The 16257-nt window shown below is 30.3% G+C and overlaps 1 protein-coding gene and 1 pseudogene across 1 annotated transcript; both read right to left on the bottom strand.

The window, feature by feature from the left end:
- Window positions 1–1481: 1481 nt before the first annotated feature.
- On the bottom strand, window positions 1482–3891 carry LOC131182264 (NADPH-dependent pterin aldehyde reductase-like; annotated as a pseudogene).
- A 7402-nt stretch (window positions 3892–11293) lies between these two features.
- On the bottom strand, window positions 11294–15930 carry LOC110663743 (E3 ubiquitin-protein ligase UPL5). Its single transcript, XM_021823145.2, has 5 exons — window positions 14547–15930; window positions 13705–14237; window positions 13312–13537; window positions 12472–13031; window positions 11294–12242 (listed from the first exon to the last, which is right to left on the bottom strand). Exons 1-5 carry the CDS (start codon window positions 15928–15930, stop codon window positions 11445–11447), a joined length of 3501 nt encoding a protein of 1166 aa, XP_021678837.2. The 3' UTR covers window positions 11294–11444.
- Between the last annotated feature and the right edge of the window lie 327 nt (window positions 15931–16257).

Raw genomic sequence — 16257 nt, forward strand, 5'->3', positions numbered from 1 at the left:
AATTATTAAAGTAAAATCTTTGTTTTTTTAAATAAAATTTGACAATATAATACTCTTACAAGAGAAAAAAAATATAAACATAAATAATTAAAATATTATATTTAGATAGAATATAATACTTCTGAATAGGAAATATCTTTTTTGATTTTGAATTATCAGAAAAATCTTTTATATTGCCCATTTTGGGAACTTTTTATCTCTCAGAACCCTACGTAAGACATTAAAATATAAACGTCAACAGAATAATATGCTTCACTATCAATTGGGATGGCAACGGACAGGGTACCTACGAAAATCATCCTACCCGAATCCGAATTCGATTAATATTCTCAAAATCCGAACCCGTTCCCGACTCAATTGTTGTTATTCGAAAAATACCTGAACTCGTTTAATTTTATATATTTAAGTAATAATCTTTATAAAATATTATTTGTATTAATAATTTATATTTTAAAATTTTAATAATTTCATAAAATTTTCAAATTTATTTTATATAAAATAAAATATATAAAAATTTATAAATACTACTAAAAAAATATATATTTTACATTTAATTAAATATTTATATACACGGATACGGATAACGGATATCCAACATATAAAACTCGAACCCATTCCAAACTCGATTATATACTATCCAAACTCGTTCTATTAGGATTCGTTGGATCGAGTACCCACAAAAACCCGAATTCGTTGTCATCCCTAACTATCAAGCTCCATTAATAAAAGATTATTATCCATACTTGAGTCTCTCACAAAAAATAAAAAAATCAAATTGAAACTTCTGATTATTCAAATCTGTTTATATATTAACTACTGATTATTCAAATCTATTTATATAATTAATTAATTAAATATAAAATATATATTTGTTATAGTAATATTTATAAATGTTTATATATAATATTTTAAATAAATAGAATTTTTGCTAATACAGGAGATATTTATCAGGCAGTTTTGCTTTTATACAAGCTTCCTAGAAGTATATTCATCTCCCCAGCATCTTACTTTTCCAGGCCATCCATGGTTTTGTGCAAATATAATGGTGGCAAGAAAGCTTGGAAACCGTTTGCCGTATTATAATTTATCATAAGAGTGCACCATTACTCCAGCAGAATAATGCCAGATATTTATTATCTTCAATATACATTGACAAATACTAAAACTGAGAAGAAATTAACATACAAATTTAACAAGAAAGAGAAATCCAATTTGTAGCATGCTCATGACAAGTAAAATGGTTGGATAGCAATACATTTTCACTGCATGAACAATTATAGTTAATTTCATGATAAAAAGATTAATGACATACCCCCAACAGCTCATTGATTATAGGTAATTTCATGATCAAAAGCTCAATCCATATATCACAACCATCAGACCTTAAAGGTTAGACGCCACATTCCTTTGCCTCAGCCAACCAGTGCATATAAACAATGAACATAGTAAGTTCCTCCTCTACCTAAAGACTATTTTCAGTAAAAAATATGGAATTCGTGGTAATTCAATTTTAGTATTGACTGGTGAAGAATTTTTTGTTTGAAAGGCGTGATACTGTTCATAATGAATAAATGCCCAAATGGTGATGATGAACTCTCGTCACAGTGAGAGACGTGCTACCATATGCTTCTCTTTGAGCATCATTACAGCCTCAGAAAATTTCATCACACTGTAAGAGATGCACCATTATCAGCTCCTGTTAGATTGAGTATCATTGTAGCTGCCTTTGAGGCCCTGATGATTCATGAGCAACAGGTTAAGTGAAAATTAGAAAAGCCTCCAGGATTTTCACAATTAGGAAATGGAGTAGAAGTTATTTAATATATATTAACAAGCAATATCAACACAAAGTCAGTGAAATATACATATAGTATAAACCTAAGTTGGTGGCACAACTGCACAAGTTGGTTACTAGACCTGATATACATGCGTCACAACTCACAAAGAGACCTGTCTGCACATGGAAGCCATGTCGTATAAATTGGCCAACAGCAGCATGAGACTTATTGGTATAAAATAGTGGTAACTTATTGGTATAAAATAGTGGTAAGAGGATAAGAAGGTTCTTCTGTGTAGAATATGAATGAGAGAGAAATTATATAAATTAAATCTACAAATTATTACGTCCATTTCATTTTTTTTTCCCCATGTCAATGAAGTTCATTGCCTATCATATTTATAAAGAAACAAAAATAAATTGAGAGTGAGGCATCAAGGCTTTGCCTCAAGTTTGGAGGGTTACATTACTTCATAACTAAGACAAGCTTCTTGGCATTTAACACACAATGAGCAGATCCATAAACAATTTCATCATGTCTCTGACTTCACATGTTAACATTGCAACTTAGCTCCATTTCCTATGGTGATATAATTGCTCTATCTCTGGGAGTTTCTGGTTCAAGAAGATTTTGAGAAACAAAGTAGACACTAACAAAGGACATGTAACAAATAAGTTCTGCAAACTGTAATTTTCAGTAAAAGTTTATACACAGGATAAGATTTATACTGTGTTTTTACAGGAGCAACAGCTCAATTCAATGATCATTTGCAAGTTTTTCTTCAATGGAAGTAACATAATTACATGCACAGACTGTTAAAATGGGAACAATGTGCAGACAATTTTAAAAATATATATAAGTAAGCATATAGATAATTTAATTGAAGGAAAACTAATTACCATGCATCGGGTTCCTGGTAAATTGAAGCTGAAGTGCCAAAGCATGACTGGAGCATTTCAGTGTGTATCACTCCCGGATTAAGTGCAATAACTGCCATCCCATCAGGCAACTCTTTTGCAACTGATCTGGTCAAACCTCAACAGCCCATTTAGATGCACAATAAGGCGCAACCTGTTAAAATATAATCAGATGAAAATCTGGAAAGTGAACTTGAAAGGAAGAACCAACATAAAGCAGAGGATAAACATTTAGCACAAAATCCTACTACCATAAGCGTTGACACTCCACCAGCAGACATCACAAATAAAAACTAGCATTTGTTGAATGAGCTAAATCCCACATTTTTATACTGATTTTACAATCAATTAAAAGGAAACATTAGAGCATGGCTACAGAAAATCAATTTTGAGGAAATTCATCTTACCAGGGCAGCACCGGATCTTCCCCATCCAGAAGAGAAGTTAACAATAATTCCTTGCTTGTTGGGTAACATTAGAGGGATGAAGTGACGCAAAACATTAGCTATTCCTTTCACATTCGTATCAATTACAGCGTCAAACTCTTCCTCTGGAACTTCCCATATCTTGTTGTTTCTGTTAATGGTACCCGCATTGTTCACTGTTTAACAAAATTAACAAGTAAAGGAAGAATATTAAAATTTAAAAAGAAAAGGGAAAATTTTGTATATGAAAATTCACCTATGATATCTGGAACACCCTTCTTTTCTATTACAGCTCTTGCCAGCTCTTCGACGCTACTATTAGACCTCTAACAATCGCCCGCCATTGAAATTAAACAATTAAAAACCAAAATAATGAAAGAAAGATTAAAAATTGATCAAGAAAATGTAGAATGGGGGGAAATACCACGTCGGCGATGAGGAGCAGGTGGTGGTTGTTATGGTCGGAGGAGAGTTCAGATTGGAGGGAATTGAGCTTATCCTGAGCACGAGAGCAACCGATGATGGTGTGACCTCTCTTGGCTAGTTCTAGAGCTAAGGCTCTGCCTAGTCCTTTGCTCACTCCGGTAATCATTACCGTCTTACCGCCAGAGCTCGCACCTGCAGCTCCAGCCGCGGCTCTGTTAACCGCCCCAAACGACGCCGTTTTCATCTCATCTGCAGCAGAGGCAAACTGCTAAAGGGAAATGAAATGATTCAGATGGAAGGCTCTGTATTTGAAGTTTCAATGGTAAAGGCTTTTGCCGCTCTCCGCCATTGCCACATTGTGGTATACATATCCTATGGCAGATTCTAGATGCACTGCCTGGTTCCTTGATATGGCTCACAAGTTAGTCATATTTATTTAGATTAATATTCATTTTAATTTATAAATTAAAAAATTATTTAAAATAAATTAAAAGTAAAATAAAATTATATATTTATTTTTAAAAAATTTATTAATCAAGTAAAATATTATATTATTTTAATAATTTAAAAAAAATATTAATACTATTTTTATTTTAATAATCATAAAATTCAATGATATTTCTATTTTAGTTATATTTTGACAAATTAAATTTTTTAATTTTTTTTATTAAATACTTAAATTATTTAAAAATTAATTTAAAATAAATTTATTAAATAATTATTTATTTATTTTTAAATTAAACTTATAAGTTGAAAGTAAATAATCAAGTCAAAAAAATTTTTTTTCCTATTAAGTGAATATTTGGCTTGGTTTATAAATCAGTTAAACCTATTTAAGTAAAAAATCATATATATATATATATATATATATATTAGTATTTAGTTTGACTTATAAATTAAAAAAAATTTACTTAAAATAAGTCAAAAATTATAAGTAAAGTTATTTATGACTTAACTATTTATTTTAAAACTATTTTTAATCAAATGAAAGACTATATTATCTTAATAATTTTTAAAAACATCTATATTATCCTATTTTAATCGCTATAACACTTGATTATATATTTTTTTTGATAATTTTAACTAATTAAATTACTTGTAGTCATTTTCTAACTAAATACCTAAACTATTTAAAAGTTATTTTTAAATAATTTTACTAAATAATTAACTACTTATTTTAATTTGACTTAAAATTAAAAACAAAAATATTTTAAGTGAAGAATTAAAAGTAAGTAGCATAACTAAAATAGTCTTTAAATGCTAACACACCAAGCATCTACATAATTTTCATGCTTTTATTTATGCGAGTACATTTGAAGCATGTAACATTACATGTGCATCAAATAATTTATGATATATAATTATTTTATTTATATATAATAATTAAATATACGATTCAATTATTTAAATAAAAATATTAAAATAATTAATATTAACATTTAATTAATGCATGTAATATAATATATAAGAATTTAAATTTTTTTCATATCTATATTTTACTATTATCAATTTTTTTTCATAAGATAAATTTTCTTGAAATATGCTAATTTCATTATACTTGAAAACTATATTTTGTGTGAGTAATAACTCCAAATTTTCATATATATTAATGTAGTTAGTGCCAAATGATTTAATTATATGTACCATTAGTAATGATATTGGTTCCCTAAAATATAAAAACTATGATAAAAAAATATAATTCAGAGTGAATGTCAAATAAAGACAATCAATTTTAGTTTAATTTTAAATTTTAATAATATTATGGACATGCTTAGTTGAACTTTGTAAGTGATCATAAGCCATAAAGATGTGTGGCTTTAATTTCGATTTCGTAGTTAATAATGGAGCCCAAATCATATTTTAGTTTGATTCTTTAATATTTTAATTTTAATTTATTCTTTTTTTTAGACATAAATTCTTGTTCAATTTGATTAGATTTCAATTCAGATTTCAATTATAGAAATAATTTTATGCAATTATTATTATGATATTTATACATTATTATTTAAGTTTTAAATTCTAAAGTTAGTTGTTAATATATAACATATCATATAATATATTTTTTTAATTATCTTCAATTATATAAATTTTAACTATTGTGGGTATATATATATATATATATAAATTTAAGCAATTAATTGTAAACACATTTAGAAAGGAAATGTTATACTAAAATTCTACATGTTAATATATCATATTTAAAATAAAAACATATTGAGACTTTATAAATTAAAATTAATTATATAAGAAATTACTGTAAAAAAATAATGTATAATTTTTAACAACCTCAATTAATTAAATTAAAAAGCTAAATAGAAAAATTAAAATAAACATATACGAATGTTATTTATTACATATATCCAGTTGAATTTTATTTTATTTTTTAATTTATTTTCATAAATAAATGAGAAAATAATGGCACTAAATGTAGGATTTTTACTTTCCCATAAGTAAATTATAACTAAAATTAAATTTAAATATTTATAATTTTAAACCTTTTGTAAATATATAAATTTAATAATGTATGTTTATTAGTCAAATTGTATATTTACTTAGTATTTATAATATTTATTGTTATTATATTCATAATTTTTTAAATTTTAATATTTTTTGATTTTGCATAAACTTCTACTTTTAGTAGTCTACCTTAGGTTTTATTATAATTTAAATAGATAAATAATTAAATAATAGTAATTTTATAATTATATTAGAGATATTTTTATTTATTAAAAATTTACCTTTTATATATAAGTTATTTTCTGTGAAACAAACGAAACTTAAATAAAATAATTGAAAAAAAAATTAAATTTAATTCAAACTTTCTAAGTTATTTTGATTTTGATTGCAATTAAAAAAATAACTGAAATTCAATTTAATTGAAATTCAATTTAATTTAATTTTTTTTTAATCTGAAATAAATCAAATCTTATTCATTCATCTACAAAATTCAAAGTCGTGAACAACAGCAGCAATCATTGAAATCCGAGAAGCAAGCAAATTGCATAAAAAAAAATAAATCCTAAAAATAATTCCTTAATATTTTTGTAAAAAATTTCAGATCATAATATATGAAAATAGAGGATAAAAATAGGACAAATCGAAACGAATTAAAGATCTAATAAAATATAATTATAATTTAATAGATTCAATATATTTATAATTTTAAATTATTAAAAAAAGTTAAAGGGAATAAGAAATATAAATATATATATATATATAATATTAATTATTTATATTAAAATTTTATAATGTATATAAAAGATATTAAAAAATTATATATATAATTGATTTTAATTTTGATTCTTTGAATAGAAGGGTGTTTGTAGAAGCATGTCAAAATCTTTCAGACCAAAATCGAGCTTGAGCCCAGAACTTTGGTCTTTAATATATATTTTTCTTAACAAGCATGTCAAATCGTGCTCATGTCCACCTTAATTTAACTGCATTTTACGTTTATATTATGATTAGAATTTTGCACTCGCATGGGCGTAATTATTATTAATATATTATTTAATTAAATAAAAATATAATTATATAATTCTTTTGAATATATTTATATTTAACTTATTTAAAATATTTTAAGAACAACTTAATAAATTTGCAAATAGATATAAAAAATAAATGTAAATTAAAAATAAATAATAAGATTATATATAATTAAATTCTGATCAAGATTACCGTAGTGATATTTGTTTATATTGTTTTTCATATTCTTTTAATGTCTTAATTACTAAAATATCATTTGACAAGTTTGATAAAAAAAATCTTGATTAGACATTATATTCTCTATTGCATTAGACGAAAGACTAATTTAATTTTTAATTTGTAATTTTAATTTATATAATTTATAAATATGATTTTTAATTTTTTAATATTAATTAAATTATAACCATTGCTATAATTTTTTTATTAAAAAAAAATTAAATACACGATTATGTGGACAATAAAAAGGTGGCTTTTGTTTATATAATTTATAACTATGAATCTTAGTTTTCCTAACATTAATTATTTATAACTATTATAGTTTTATTATTATTATTATTATTATTATTATTATTATTATTATTATTATTATTAGTTTTCCTGTTATTAATTAAATTATAACTATTATCATAAGTTTTTTTATTATTAAATGTCTTATACATAGATTTATTGTAACACCCTTACTGTAACAATTCCGTACATTCTACTGTTCAGGTGACCGGTGTCAGTCTGGACAGTTAGAACAACTGAAAAAATATTTAGACTAAAGTGAGGAGCCATAATTAACTCAAATATTAACAAAACAAAATGTTAGAAAAATTTTAGAAATAAAATACAACCAAGTTAAATGAGCCGGTGCCCCAGCAATGAGTAATCCAGTGGGAAGTTTCGGTCTTCGCAGCTAGAAGCTCTAAACCTAAGGGGAACTCTGTGAAATAATTTCTGGGATGCCAGAGAAGAGTTACGACACCCTAAGTAGCATTAGAATGCCAAGAAAATGTTAGGAGAATTTTTAAGATCGGTATAGACAGTTTTGGCTTCTTAAGCCAAACGGAGGACATTTTGGTCATTTTCGTCTTCAAAGATGATTTTTGATAAACTTATCCAATTAAGTAAATAAAATATAATACATAAAATATGAATAAATATTGCTTAAAAATTAAATTAAAAATGAGTGAAGAAAAGGAGATTGAAAATGGAAAAAAAATTTGAAATGGAAAATGGAGTTATGACATCACCTAGATGATGTCATAAATGTGAAATAAAAATTGTCCACCAATTGGACTTCAACAAATACACTTAAGAAGACTTAAAGAGGGATAAGAAAAGGAAAAAAAAAAGTCATCTTCCACCTTGGGCAACCGAACCATATAGAGAGAGAGAGAGAGAGAGAGAGAGAGAGAGAGAGAGAGAGAGGAAAGAAAACCTCCATGGAAGCTTTGATCAAGCTTGAGTTCACCCACTAAATTACCCCAAAACCCTAGCTTCCCTTCACAAAAATTTATCCTTACACCTAAAACAAGTCTTGGGCAGCAAAAAGAAAGAGAAAAAGAGGAGTTCTCAAGCTTTTGGAATTAGCTAAATCAAGGTTAGTGCCAATTAATCTTAATTACTTTGTATATACATCATGGAGAACATGAATTGAGTGTGAAATTAAGCTAATTTAAATAAATTTTGCATGGTTGAATGTCACCAAATTTCGGCAGCCTTAGGGTACATTAGGGTTTTTTTTTTTTTTTTAATTTGAATGAATTATAGTTGTACATGGCTGCCATTGAACATGAACATGATGCCTTAACTCATAGATTGCATGTATATGAAGTTAGGGTTTGAGGGAAAACTTGGGATTTTGTTCATGTGTTGGTGAATGGAAGTTCTAATGGTCAATTAGTAACCATTTGGCTGAGTATAATGAGGAATTGAAGAGAATGGTAGCTTGGGATTTGAGGTTGGGTGTACTGCCTTGAGTGCCCTGCAGGTCTGGATGTGAGTCCAGTATGTTTGGGTAGCTATAACCTTAGTTGTGTAGGTTAAATTAGTGCAAGGTTAACTAGACATGAAATTATACACATAATGGCACAACTTTGATGAAGGAACTCTGTTTAGAAACTAAACTTAGGATGCTCTAAAAATTGACCAAATCCGGGTAGCACTAATTCTGCCTGGGCAAAATGACCAAATGAACAGTATTCATTCATTTGGTCATAACTCAATGTAGAAAGGTTCAATTGACCTAAAATTTATATCAATGGAAAGCTGAGGCAATTTAGAACAACTTTTATGTAGAATACAAACTCAAATTCTGGACTTAACTAAATGAAATTGCTAGCCAAAATTGGACTACCAAATCTGACAGAACCAAAAATTGCCCAGAAATTCTGGGTAAAGGCAATCCAACCAGTTATGGTGCAATAGCCATAACTTAAGTTAGAAAACTCCAAATGGGGTGATTCAAAAAGTAAAATGTAACTAAACACAATAAAGAACAACTTTGATTAAGAATACATGGTCAAATTCTCACTGTAGAATGGCCTAATGGAACAGTGAACTCTAATACCCAAAAACTGAAATTTTGATTTATTCTCCATTGGTTAGAAGTATGGATTGGCAACTAATGCCAACACTTTTGAGAACCAAAATATGATAAATTTATGTGATTAGGACTCATGTAGCTATTATGCATCGGAAAGTCAATAATTTGACCTAAATAGTAAAATGAATAGTAACCTTACATGTAAAACATGAAAATTCAATCAATAACTTTGTACTGTACTCTAGTACACCTAGTAAGATTGGTTTGGATAGGTTGGCATGCCAATAGGGTTCAGTTAGCAGTACTGCATATAACATTATACCATTTTGTGATTTTATGGCTTTTAGCCATTCTGATATCAGTGTGATACTTGGCCTTGTGCCCAATGTTTATTACAGCTTATTAGCTGTTTTGTTGTACACCGGGAGACACATTATGACCTATGGTGTGACAGCCCGAGGTACTTGGTACCCAGTGCCAGTTTACCCATTTATCCAGTCCAGTATAGGTTACTTGGGCAATCAAAAATGGAAGTTGATAAATTTAATGAAATAATGGATATAACAAGTATCAAATAAATAATACTACAAATAATTACCAATAATTTGTTTGTATGAGAAATTAACCCATACACTGCATATTTATTTTCTTTTAGTTCTTTTTATTTTATTATTGGCACTACTAAGCATCATTGTTTAGCGCGTTGCTTTTTGCCATGCGTAGGTTCTGGAGAGACTGACAGAGAGCCCAGTAGACCACAGACTGGGTGAGGCCGTCCACAGTTCTACATAGTGTCCGTGTCACCTCACAGACTTCAGTGCATTGGTAGGACACTAGGTCCCATTTTGGTATTTTGTACTATTTGTATTTTGTAATTAAACCTTTATTTTATCATGTATAGTTAAAACTCATGTAATATATTTTGGTACTAATACAAATATTTGTAATTTGTGTTTATAAATGAAAATTTAGTATTTATTTTTGATTTGTACATAATTAACATATGAAATGAATGAATGTCAAATAGAAGAAGTTTTGAGAAATATTAAGATTATATTGAAATAATGAAGTTTGAGAATGATGGGAAATATATTAGAAGTGTTTTTCACAGGTTCCGAAAAACTGTTTTATCCATTTTTAGCCGGTACTCTGCCAGATTTTCTATAAAATTTTCGGAACCTCAAATGAATTTATAATTTCAATGAATGACTTAAATGAGTCAAATTTCATAAATTGCATTTCATCACCATAAAGAAATACATTAAGGAAGGTTAAAAATAATTTAGATAAAATATGGTATTCCGGTACACTGTGTGACATATCTTACTCGGCTACTGTAGAGACCGGTAAGGGTGTCACATTTATCATCTAATTATATTTTAAAATTATTAGGAGAATAAAGGTAAAATGAAAAATATTAAAAAAAATTAATGGAGTGTCATTTATCACTTTTTGGTAAAATTTATTTTGAGACTAGCTTTATTATATTATATTATTATATATGCATAGATAGATTAGTTATACAAATTAAATAAGCAAACTTAAAAAAATAAACAAAAACATTCTTCAATAACATGATTTGTTTAGTAAATTATGCATGTTGCTCCCTTTGGATTTATGATCCAGTACAAAATATGCAAGTTTGCAAAAGTTTGATAACAAGAGCTGATTTAGAAGAGTCTGTCTCCATAGTTGAGTCTCAATTGAACAAATGAAACAGAAAAAAAGAACTGACCTAGAAATCCAGGATTTCTATATTAATAAAAGAACTTGGAAAAAAAAAAATTCCTCACAGCTGATCACGTTTCAGCTGCCACAATTTAAGCTGAAATTAATACAAATTTGTCAAGAACGAGAGTCGCTGCAGCCTGCAAGCATTCACCTATTTATTTACAAATGGATGTTCTAAAAGCTCAGCAGCAGTGGGACGATCCTTTGGATTAACTTGTAGGCATTGCTGGATAAAGTCTCGCGAATCATCTGACAGAGAATCAGGAAGAGAAGGTCGGTGGCCTTTTCCAATCCGATAAATTAATTGACCTTTTTCCAAACCCAAATCAGAGTATGGAGGTTTTCCGGTTAACATCTCCAATACAGTGCACCCAACGCTCCATATATCAGCTTGAAACCCATACCCTCCTGCTATCTTGCTATTAAAAAACTCAGGAGCCATCCAGCATGCAGTCCCTTTACAGGACTTAATGATTGCATTGAAGTTGGTTACTTTTGCTAATCCAAAATCTGCAATTTTCACACATCCATTTTCATCCACCAATACATTGGCACATTTGATGTCCCTGTAAACAACATTTCGCTCATGGAGATAATTCAAGCCTTTCAATATCTGTTTCGTGTACACAGACACATGGGAATCCTGCAGCGGAAATTCTTTATAAACCTTTTCAAGGGAGCCCTTACTTACAAGCTCGAGGAAAACATAGAGCTTCGATTCATCCTTACTTGTGCCAAAGTATTTAACTATATTTGGATGGGTGAGCTGACATAATAAATCAACCTCTTTCTCAAGTAGGTCAATAATCCCTCCATCTGGCAATAGAAGTTCCCTCACAGAAAAGAAGAATCCATCAGCCGCAAATCCTTCATAGACTGATCCAAATGACCCGCTCCCCAGTCGCACACCCCTCCGCCAATTTGTAATTTTGCGACCCTGTCTTCTTACCTGCCAAGTAAAATTGCTTCTATGAGTTGGTTTTAGAAAATTCACAGCATGTATGCATTTTACTAGGAAAGTGAACTAGTAATTATGGTTCAAGGCCAATGAGCTTTAGCTTAATAGTTTTAGAGTAATCTCCACAATTGTGAAGTCTAAGTTCAATCACCGATTGAATTCAAATAAACTAAAAGGAAAAATCATGCTTCAGAAATTATGGACTTCCTATTCCGCATACCTTTTGGAACCGATGCATCAAGGTATCACTTTTATTGCAGTCATTGTTCAAAAATTTTCTCTTGTTGAGTTGTGAAGTCCCACTAATTGTGCATCCGCATAGTGACTCATTAAAGTCTTTAAGACCCCGTCCGTTAAAAGAGAACAACTGGTCGATTGATGTACCAAAAACATTATCAAATCCTTTTCTGAAAAATAATAGCTGATTAGAAATAGATTTGACAAAGCGATGTTGAATTAGACGATCAACATAAGACTCCCTGCTACGTTTGCTATTCACGTGGCTTAGTTCTGTGCTCCATTGGCGCCCCAATTCAGCTTCAGCGAATTCTAGAACTTCAGAGTCAATGAGCTCAGCATCTATGACCTTGTTGCACCAACTATATAAGTAAGGATCTACCTCTTTTACATCTTCTAGTGAAATTTTCCTTCTTCCAGCCAGTTGCAAAAGAAACAAATGGGCGAAGGCAACACCCACTTGTACTTCGTACATCAAAGCTAATGCAACCAACTTCCCAACAAATTCCAAGCAATCGAAGTGGAAGGGTTCGAGCTCAATTGCTGTGTATTTAAATAAAAAATAAATAAATACTACGTACATACGCTATTCTTGATGTCATGAACCGGGATACTAATATATATACATAGTGATCATAGCTCAAACCAACTTTTGAAATCAAATTGCTTGCAAGTTCCAGATTTAATGTTTGAATCATAATCCAAAATTATATAACAAAGCATTACAACAGATTAGTGAATTGATTATGTCAAGATTGAGAAGGTAGAAACAAACAGTAACAAATAAATGTCAGTTAAGTAATCAAAGGCAGTGCAAGCGTACCATGATTAGGATAAAACCTATTAGGATCATTTGGGCACGCTAGGAAAAGGGGGTTTTGTGGATTGAATATAGCTCCACATAACTTGCATAACCAATGCTGCAGTACTCCAGGATCTGTAACTTGCTGACTTTTGAATTGCATATACAGATTCTTGCTCAGATTTTTAGACCAAACAATGAGCATCTCATATAATTTTGCATCATGTATTTTAGGAAATTGCCATGCCTGCATTTAATTAGGAAAGTGAATTAGTAATCATGCTTCAAAACGGATGAGCTCTAATTCAGTGCTATTAAATCATCTTTACGACTATAAAGTTTTAAGTTCAAGCTCCAATCCAAGTCAAATTAAAAATCATGATTCAAAACTTATGCACTTCGTATTCCAAATACCTTTGGGAACCGAGACATCAGGGGATTACTTTTATTGTCGAGCTGTAAAGTTGTAGTAATTACGTATCCGCACAGCGACTCATTAAGGTCTTCAAGCTCCAGTCCTTTAACAGACAACAACTTGCCGATTGATGTACCAAAAACACTATCAAATCCTTGTATGAAAAATGATACTTGCTCAGAGATAGATGCGACAAAACGGTGTTGAATTAGATGATCAACATAAGCCTCCCTGCTACTTTTGCTATTCACATAGCTCAGTTCTGTGCTCCATTGGCACCCCAACAAAGCTTCAGGGAATTCTAGAACTTCAGAGTCAATGAACTCACCATCTATGATCTCCTTGCACCAACTATGCAAGGAGGGATCTAGATCCCTTACATCTTCTAGTGAAATTTTCCTCCTTCCGGCCAGTTGCATAAGAAACACATGGGCAAAGGCAACACCAATTTGTATTTCAGACATTAAAGCTATCGCAACCAACTTCCCAACGAATTTAAAGCACTCGAGGTCTAAGGTTTTGGGCTCAATTGCTGCGTATGTAAAAAAATAAATAAATAAATACTACATACATTCCCAATTTATGGCTCTTTAATATATACACACACACACTTCTTGATGTTGTGAACCAAGATACTATATATACACAATGATCATAGCACATACCAACTTCTAAAATCAAATTGTTTGCAAGTTACAGAATTAATGTTTGAATCAAATTCTGAAATTATATACAAAATATTGCAAGAGATTAGTAAATTTATTATGTCAAGACTTGAGAGGGAAGCAACAAACATTGACTTGTTAATGTCAATCAAATAATTTAGGAAGTGAAAGCTTACCAGGATTAGGATAGAACCTCTTAGGATCATTTGGGCACGCCAGAAAAAGGGACTTTTGAGGATTGAATATAGCTCCACATAACTGGCGTAACCAATACTGTTGTACTTCACGATTTGTAATTTGCTGATTTTTGAATGCCATATACAGATTGGCGTCCAGTTTTTCAGACCAAACGAGCATCTCATATAACTCCACATCATGTATTCTTTTCACAGTCATCATCATCATGGCTAAATGCATCCTAGATTTACTATCCATCACATCCTTTCGCTCGAGTAGCCACAAGTGATCATTGGTTCTATCAGTGCTTTTAGCTATTAGTTCTAACAGTGAAAGCCTTTTGTTTCTTAATACATTCCAAAAGCGTTCTTCACTACTCTTGCAGAGTTTAGATATCACATGCAATGCCTTCAGAATGGTAAGATATTGAGAATATCCACAATATGCAGATTCCATGTACGAGAAATGTTCAAAATTAGCAAGGTACGCTTCCGTCTTTGAAAGCAAGTCAGAAAATGTACGTTCAAAACGCAGATAGTATTGTAAAGCGGAATCCACTCGCAAATGAATGGTATTACATAAAACGAGTGAAAATGCCTTAAAGTCACGAACATATTGGATGCCTGAGGATGGAGTGGCCCTGCGATCCAAATCTCTAGACAAGCTTTCTGCCAATTCTCTAAAAATGATAAGAATACTTGTTATTGGGTCTTCAAGATACTCGAAATTGATTTTATAATTACCTTTTTCAAACAACTCTGTTAGATGAGTGCGGCATAAGAGACACAGGTGGCTACCATCACCATGATACGACCCAAGATCGACGCATAATCGTGTAAGTATAGATGCACATTTATCAAGCCAACCTTTTGCTAACATCATCTTCAATAATGAATCCAAGAAAAATCTGATTACCGCATCACCAATCTCTTCGATATTTTCATAAAGCGTAACAAAAGACCTAGGGAGAGTAACTAGAAGAAACATCGTCTGCTGCCTCAAAATGGAGAAAAGGTCTCTTATTTTGTTGCTTATGCATCCATAACCAAAGGCGACCGATTTCCTCTGGCACATAGCATGTATCTGTGAAACCAAATTTAAAGCCTCAGAAGAATTCTGGCGAGTTACACCATCCTTTCGGAGCACTACCTGGAGACGAGCATAGTTTTTAATTGAGCACTCCTTAAGTGTCTGGCACCACTCTAGCCTCTTCCCAAAGCAATATATTTTCTGTAGGGTAAGCGGAATTCCGAAAACCTCTCGAATTTGGTAATGGACAGATTTTATGGTATCATTAGAATTTGCTGAAATCCACCTGGATGGACCACCGTCCATCATCACGACGACGAAGATGCTGATAGGTTTGGAATCAGCTTCTGCCATCCGCTGTGGATCAAAGGAATGGTGATACCAATTCTTTGATCGGCTTTCAGAGGAGTAGAGAGAATGGCCTTAGCTAGGAAGGAAGCTTTATGTTCTGTATACTGAATCAGTCAAAGTCAATCCCCTTCAATATTCCGTTTCTTTCTTTTACAACTTAAAAACGCCAATACTTCATTTTTTCTTCTGAATGTCCATCTCTCTATGTTTTTTTTTTTTTTTTTTTTTTTTTTTTTTAAATAATAAAAAGCAAGTCTACAAGCAACTTTAATTAAATTTTGATAAACATAATTAATATATTTTTATTAATTTTCTTCTGAAAATATATAT

The sequence above is a fragment of the Hevea brasiliensis genome, chromosome 8 (genome assembly GCF_030052815.1).
Source record: "Hevea brasiliensis isolate MT/VB/25A 57/8 chromosome 8, ASM3005281v1, whole genome shotgun sequence".
In the NCBI taxonomy this organism is placed as follows: domain Eukaryota; kingdom Viridiplantae; phylum Streptophyta; class Magnoliopsida; order Malpighiales; family Euphorbiaceae; genus Hevea; species Hevea brasiliensis.